Genomic DNA, 7,954 nt, shown 5'->3' on the forward strand with positions numbered 1-7,954 from the left:
TTGATACAGCTTGTGACAGTCACAGGTAGCAGCTTTATGAAATCAACTGCCAGAGATTGGATGCAATAATTAAATGTGTTGTTTTGAGTTGCACTCAGAACATAGGGCACAGTGATGCTAACACTAGTGCTGCACACACCAAAGAGAATTTTAAAACCATCCCTGATTACAGAGCTTTAAGTGACCAATTATATTGCACAAGTATCTCACTCTTGGCTACTTAAATGAACAATACACTAATCCAGACACTCAAAATGAATTAATAAAGATTTGTCAATCCCTTATATATTGGATAAAATAGAGAATGAGGTAAGAGAGAATGCACTGTACTCAGGAGTGTACTGACAGTGCTAATCAGCAGCAGCTATCTGTATCAGTACAGTATGTAGCTAATGATAAGGTGAAGGAGTCATTTATTGGGTTTTTTGAGTTGTCTGATGGAGGGACAGGAGAGTTTATTGCAGTGACCATTGAAAAAGCATTAGGTAGTTGTCATTTAGATATTTCTTTACTGAGGGGACAAGCATATGATGGAGCCAGCAATATGGCTGGAAAGTATAGAGACTGTGCAGCAATCATACAAAATAACCACCCTTATTCTTACTGTTGCTCTTATGCATTAAATCTAGCGGTGGTTAGCTCATGTAGTTTGGTTGTAGTGCAAAATCTCTTCATTGTTATGAATAAGATTTATAAGTTTTTTGATGATCATCCCAAATGCCAGTATGCTTTGAACGAATGTACCTCAATGAAGGTGAAATTACTATGCAAGACTAGGTGGCTGCAAAGAATTGATGCCTTTCATGTTTTCATGGATATGTTTGATAGCATTGTTCAGTGTTTTGATTCCATTACTAATGACCAGTCAGGATGGTTTCGTGATGCTTTAGTTGATGCTATAGCACTTTCTAAGTGTCTTTTAGATTTTGAGTTTATCATTGCATTGATTGTAGTTGAAAGGTATATGTGACCGGATTTGCAAAAAGGTACCTTTTTCACACACAAATTTTGACCCATTTTTTGATCTTTGAAGCTTCATACCTTTTTAGTCATGACATAAAATTGCCTGAAATTTCCCATGAGTGCAGTTAAAGTATCTGGCTATGTTTTGAAACTAAGAGCAAGTCAATCAGTATATGGAGTCAAAAGTTACATTGCTTTGTTTGTTTGCCTGTAAAATGTGTGGAAAAGGTACCTTTTCGCAAATCCGGTCACATATGTCATACACTGAAAGCTTAACTCAAGCTTTGCAGGCTAGGGCACTAGATATTGTCCAAGCTGTACATCATATTGGTGTTTTGAAGCAGGTATACTAACTGATGCTCTATCTGAAGTAGAACAACGTTTAATTGCTTATTTTTAAATGCCTCAAAGTGTGTAAGCAAATCTGTTTTGGTATCTGCTCCTAGGAGATGTGCCAGGCAAACTGATAGAGAAAACCAGCCTGGCAGGCCAGAAGAATACTATCGCAGGTCTCTAGCAATTCCTTTCCTAGACCATTTAAAATCTGAAATTAAAAGTAGATTTGCTAGCCATGCAGTCTTGGCTATAAAGTGTTTATGCATCGTACCATCATGCTTTTCACATCAAATAGCTAATGATGATGAAATAGTTGAGTTCTTTGTAGTGAATTAGAATACATTTCTGCTGCTAAGCAGAGCTTCACCTCTGGCGGGTTCATTTCAACATAGATTATAGACACACCAAGGAGCAATAGCAACTTCCAGATACACCTCAGTCTGCTCTGAAATGTGCTACTCCAATGTTTTCCCCAAATATTAGAAAGATGTTAATATGCATTATGGTATTACCAGTCACATATTGTGAAGCAGAAATATCCTTTAGTGTGTTGTGCAAGATTAATTATTATGGACAACAATGGCTCAAAACAGGTGTGAACTCCTTATCAATTTTATCTACACAATTCTTCTCCATATATACAATGAGATAAAATCTAAATTTTTTACAGAAACATTGTCATGTAATGGAATCAAGAACACTTTAGTAAATAGCATTAACGTTGTAAAATGTAGTGCCAATTATATGTACTTTCAGCGGCTGGGGGCTGCACCCCCAGACCCTTACATCTGACATCTAGTACTATTGGAAACCCCCTTTAGAAATTTCTCCCTACGCTCCTGTCATGGTACACGGCCAGCATCCGAAAGGTAAATTGGCCAATATTAATTAACGATTCTGTTGAAGTAAAAAATTGAACACATGTGACCAGATCTGTGAAAAGGAGTCTTAAAACCTTTCCCATTGCATATACTCAGCAAATCCATAACTTGACTTATTATTATTAATAAGGTTATTTGAAATTTGGTCACATTATTCCCTTAACATAAACTTGTATATTTAAGGTGATACATAAGTTAGAATAAGTTATAATTAGTAAAATTTGAAACTTTAGAAAGGGATTTAGTTTGATGGCCCTCAGTTATAGCTGTAGATCTGGAAGTTTGTGGCACAGATAAGGATAAGACCCCATTTTGCAGATTAAATATGTATGTATAATCTTGTAGGATGCTTGAAAGGCTCGAATTGATGGGGGGTAGTGGCACAGATTTTTTGAAAGTATTTAGGATCTGCTTCATACCCAATTGTAGCCATTGACGGCAAATATTTCTTGACCCATGTGAGTTTAGGCAGGTACCTTCAAGGAATCGAAGTTGTGTACCTGAATGTCCCCAACTAGGGAGAGAATTGTGGTGAATAATACTTTTGAAACTTTTAATCTGAATAACATGGCATGATTTCAATGAAACAGAGTGATGAAGTACATGCATGTAGCCAAATGTTTTCTTCTGCAACTATTTACCTATATAATTATAAGCACAACTGCATGCAGTGGTTATTGTGGATAATGATTCCTAGTCTGTAAAATTCCTACAGTAACTAAATGTTTAATTTTTGTTAACATTTTTTCATCATTATGTGAGCGTATATTACTGGAAAAAGTATATTTGCCCATCACAAAGCATGCAAAGATCACTATAAGAGTCAACTAACCTCAGTATATTACAAACCTGCTTCAGCTAACAATTTGAAGACAGTCCTGGTTATACGAAGGTTTCCTAACTCAATTATATACCATTAATTTTATGAACTTCTAACACTTCAAAGCTAATGCTGGTCAATGTTAAATGGTATTTTAAACCTGTTCAAGAGAGCTCAATAAAGCAGTTTGCATGTCCAGATGGGATTCCTTCAAAGAAAACTGCCAAATGGTTCCACTGCTTACCTTTATTAGGCCAACTCCTTCAGATTGTAAATCAACCAATCTACAAGGAAACAGGCAGAGCAAACTATATGTATATCGGCCCATGTTATTAATCTGCACTTGAGTAGCTATTGGAAACTAAATACCATCATTTATTCCTTTGTTTCCACTCATGCATGTTTCCATGCGCTAATGCACTTGTTCAAGCACAGTATCCTGAGTACAAATCAACATGGTTTTCACATATGTGCATACGTCGATCTTGTGACACACAATTACTAGGAACTATTAATGATTTTCATCACAGTCTTGCATGATGCTGGTATCATTATTGATGCACCTTTCCTAAAGTTTTTGACCAGCTAGACATCTCATAGAAAATCATGTTTACAAACTTTTACACTATGGAATGTAATGAAAGAGTACTTGACAGATTGTTCACAGTCAATCCTACTTGAAGGCAAAACCAGAAAATCATCACAGGCAATTGGAAACGGTGGAAGTGGAAACTGGAAATGGAAAGTAGAAATGGAAAACAGAAATGGTCAAATCATCATAATATTAAATGTACCCTAGAGTAAAACCCTTGTTTAGTGGTCACCTCTTAAAGACCACCTTCTTATAAAGACAACCTCTGTAAAAGACTACATTGTAATTAGATCTCAAAGATGGCTAAGGACCACTTTGTGGTCACTGTAGTAGACATTAGGTTTCTATGGTAATTATGTAATTGGTGTGATGTAAGCACATAATGTATGATACATCCTTAGAGTTGTTGTAGTAGGCTTGTATGAGTTGTTGTGTAGTTTAGTTATTTTATGAGAATCTAGTTGTAGTGATAGAGCAAATGGTGTCAGAATTGAGAACCTTGTTACCAGTCATGGCATCCTACCAGATTAAGCTAATTGAACCATTCAACTTCAAGAGACCTAAAGAATGGCCTCAGTAGAAGATTCACAGATTTGAGAGATTCCGAGTAGCTTCTGGCCTATCTTCAAAGTCAGAGGTAAACCAAGTGAATACTCTTGTGTACTCTATGGGTGCAAAGGCTGATGATATTTTTCAGTCATTTAACCTCAGTGAAGAGCAGGCAAAAAGTCTATGATACAGTAAAAGGCAAGTTTGACTCTCACTTTGTTAAGCACCGCAATGTTATCTTTGAGCATGTCAAATTTAACAGAAGAGTGCAGCAAGAAGGCGAGCCTGTTGATGACTTCATAATTGATCTCTATTCCTTGGCAGAACATTGTGATTATGGACAGTTACATGATCAAATGGAATTGTCATTGGTATCAGAGACAGCCAGCTGTCAGAAAAACTGCAGATGAATAGTAAGCTTACTTTAGAAAAAGCCACAGCGATGGCTCGACAGAGCGAATCCGTAAAACTGCAACAGAGAACAGTGAGAAATGACTTGCTAAGAGAAGCACAGATTGAACTGGTGAAGAAGCAAACCCATAAGCAACCATACTCCCACCACAGTAAGGATTCTTCCAGACCACAAAATCCACCAGCAAGGCCTAACAATTGCTCCAGGTGTGGCCAGACTCCATCCATCACATGGTAGAGCTCACTGCCCAGCAAGTGAAGCCATTTGCCACAACTGTAAAAAGAAAGGTCACTTCAAAGCATTTTGTAGAAGTAAAAGTGCCACTGACCAACTAGCTGAAACAACAGAAATTCAAAATGGTGTACATTCTCTAGTGACATCATAATCAGCTGAAGAATCAGATGATAATTCCTTTCTAGGAGTGATTCATGAAAACAAAAGCAACCCATGGGTGATAGAGCTGACATTGAATGGTCAAGCAGTTCAGTTTAAAGTTGACACAGGAGCAGGTGTGACAGTTATTCCCAACACAGGATACTCTAGAAGCAGAGACAGTCCATTGTCACCAGCAGACAGAACACTCAGTGGTCCAGGCCAACATGTACTGAAAGTCAAAGAGAAGTTTGTGGGATACCTTGAAAGAAACCACAGATCAATCCAGCAAACAATCTATGTGATAGAAGACTTGCACAAAGCTTTGTTAGGACGTCCTGCCATTGAAGCCCTACAGATTTTGTAATTTGTTGAGCCAGTACAAGCCAGTGATATATTCATGCGGTTCCCACAATTATTTACAGGACTAGGCAAGCTTCAAGACAGTTATTAGATTAAACTCAGAAATGGTGCTAAGCAGTGTTGGGAGTAACGCGTTACGTAATATTATTACTTTTGTGCTAACAAAGTAATATAACGAAATACGCTATGAAAACAGGTAATATAACGCAAGTTACTTCACTTACAAATGTAACGCGTTACATAAGTAATATTGTTACTGTAACGAGTCTAATATTACGTAATATTATTACTACAAGTAACGAAATTACTAATCTCGTTAGTAATCCTCTGAGTAACGCCTAACCACAACGAAGTAACGAGGCCTACTGAACGAAGCTTATTCACTAGCTTCTTACGATTTGCACATTGTCCAACAACGCAATCATGTCACGTGATAAGGTGGTAGTTTCACATGTAACAGCCTAAGGCTGTGGACACAAAGTAATTTAATATGTAATATTATTACAGTTACTTTATTTTATGGGTAATATGTAACTGTAACTAAATAGTTCAGTTGCAAGTAATATGTAATATACTAACTAGTTACTTTTACAAAGTGACTTGCCCAACACTGGTGCTAAGCCATCTGCTCTAAACGCCCCACGTCGAATAGCAATACCACTGCTACCTAAAGTTAAAGAAGAACTCCAAAGAATGGAAACACTCGGGGTGATTTCAAAGATTGAAGAGCCCACAGAACGGTGTTCTCCGATTGTTGTTGTTCCAAAACCCAATGGCAAAGTTCGAATCTGTGTTGACCTGACAAAACTTAACACAAGTGTTTGCCATGAGTGTCACATCTTGCCATCTATAGAACAGACATTAGCACAAGTTGGGAATGCAAAGTATTTTTCAAAACTTGATGCTAATTCTGGTTTCTGGCAAATTGAATTAGCACCTGAATCCTGAAAACATTTATTACCCCATTTGGGAGATATGCCTTTAATTGTATTTTATTTGGAATAACCTCTGCACCTGAACATTTCCAAAGAAAGATGAGTGGTATTTTGATGGAGTTGCTTGTCTAATTGATGACGTTCTAGTTTATGGCAAAACAGAACAGGAACATGATCAACGTCTCAAAGCAACTCTCAGGAGAATAAGTGAAGCAGGCCTTACACTTAGCAAAGAGAAGTACTTTTTTGGTGCTACCAGCATCAGTTTCCTAGGCCAAACTATAAACAGTGAAGGAATTCAGCCTAATCAAAACAAGATCCATGCAATTTGTGACATGAAACCACCAAGTAACTTCATCGATTTCTTGGTATGCTTAACCAACTAAGCAAATTTTCTCCACATTTAACTGACAAGGCTCAGCCTTTGTGAGAACTCCTTAGTACCAAAATTCAGTGGGTTTGGGGAGAAGCACAAGACAGAGCTTTTGCAAGTCTCAAAGATGCTATCACATCCAGTGAAGCTTTAGCAATGTATGATCCAACTCTAAAAACCATTGTCTCTGCTGATGCTTCAGCATATGGACTGTGAGCCATTTTACGACAGAAGCAGAAAGATTGCAGCCTTCATCCAGTTGCATATATTTCTCGAGCATTAAGTGCAGCTGAATAGAACTATGCCCAAATTGAAAAAGAAGCCCTTGCTGCAACCTGGGCTTGTGAAAGATTTCAACAGTATTTGTTGGGTATGCACTTCAAATTGGAAACAGACCACAAACCTCTTGTTCCACTGCTATCTACAAAGAGCCTTTGACGAAATGCCAATAAGAGTACAACATTTTAGACTACGCCTGATGAGATTCAGTTACTCAATTTATCATGTCCCTAGAAAAGATATTTGTACAGCAGACGCTCTTTCCAGAGCACCAGTTCTGACCGAAGACCACACTGCAGAAGCCTTTTATAAAGAGGTAAATGCTTATGTTAATCTTGTTATTGATCATCTTCCAGCTACTACAAAGCGGCTACAGGAGATCAAATGTCTCCAAGAACAGGATGAAACCTGTAAGAAACTTAAACTATACTGTCGAAATGGGTGGCCAACCGGAAAATACCTGAGTGGTATGCTGAAGTACTAATTCCTGTTAAAAATGAGCTGAGTGTTAACAATGGTATTCTCCTAAGAGGCAATCGTCTGATTATTCCTTCCTCTCTCCATCTTGAGATCATTGAGAAATTACATTCTGGTCATCAAGGCTTTACAAAATGCCAACAGCAAGCTAAAGATTCCGTGTGGTGGCCAGGCATAAAGAAGGACATTGAAGAAAAAGTTTCAAATGTATTGCTTGCTCTAAGCGCAGGTTCAACCATGTGGAACCATTGTTGCCATCACCATTTCCAAATAGACCATGGGAGAAAGTAGGGACTGACATTTTTGAATGGAGAAATTCTAGCTATTTACTAGTCATAGATTACTACTCTCGTTACATTGAGGTTGCCAAGCTGTCTTCCATGACATCACAAAACATAGTACAACATCTCAAGTCAATATTTGTTTGTCAAGGCATTCCTGAAACTGTCATTTCAGATAATGGTCCACAATATTCAGCAGCATTGTTCAAGTCATTTTCTGAGCAATACGGTTTTACACATGTTACAAGCAGCCCAAAATACCCTCAAGCCAATAGTGCAGCAGAATGAGCTGTCAGAACAGTAAAAGGTCTGTTAAACAAA

General features: G+C 37.7%; 1 protein-coding gene across 1 annotated transcript; it reads left to right on the top strand.

Moving 5' to 3' along the window:
- Nucleotides 1–319: 319 nt before the first annotated feature.
- On the top strand, nucleotides 320–4,551 carry LOC136248240 (52 kDa repressor of the inhibitor of the protein kinase-like). Its single transcript, XM_066040050.1, has 4 exons — nucleotides 320–960; nucleotides 2,526–2,577; nucleotides 4,035–4,168; nucleotides 4,290–4,551. The coding sequence occupies exons 1-4, from the start codon at nucleotides 320–322 to the stop codon at nucleotides 4,549–4,551; spliced, it is 1,089 nt and encodes a 362-aa protein (XP_065896122.1).
- The last annotated feature ends 3,403 nt before the right edge of the window (nucleotides 4,552–7,954 follow it).

This window comes from Dysidea avara, chromosome 2, assembly GCF_963678975.1.
Source record: "Dysidea avara chromosome 2, odDysAvar1.4, whole genome shotgun sequence".
Classification (NCBI taxonomy): Eukaryota; Metazoa; Porifera; class Demospongiae; order Dictyoceratida; family Dysideidae; genus Dysidea; species Dysidea avara.

Coding starts and splice junctions, on each gene's coding strand:
- LOC136248240 (XM_066040050.1), top strand. CDS start 320: ATGCACTGTACTCAGGAGTGTACTGACAGTGCTAATCAGCAGCAGCTA. Junction 2,578..4,034: donor GTGGCACAGATTTTTTGAAA/GTATTTAGGATC, acceptor TGTGTAGTTTAG/TTATTTTATGAGAATCTAGT. Junction 4,169..4,289: donor AGACCTAAAGAATGGCCTCA/GTAGAAGATTCA, acceptor GATATTTTTCAG/TCATTTAACCTCAGTGAAGA.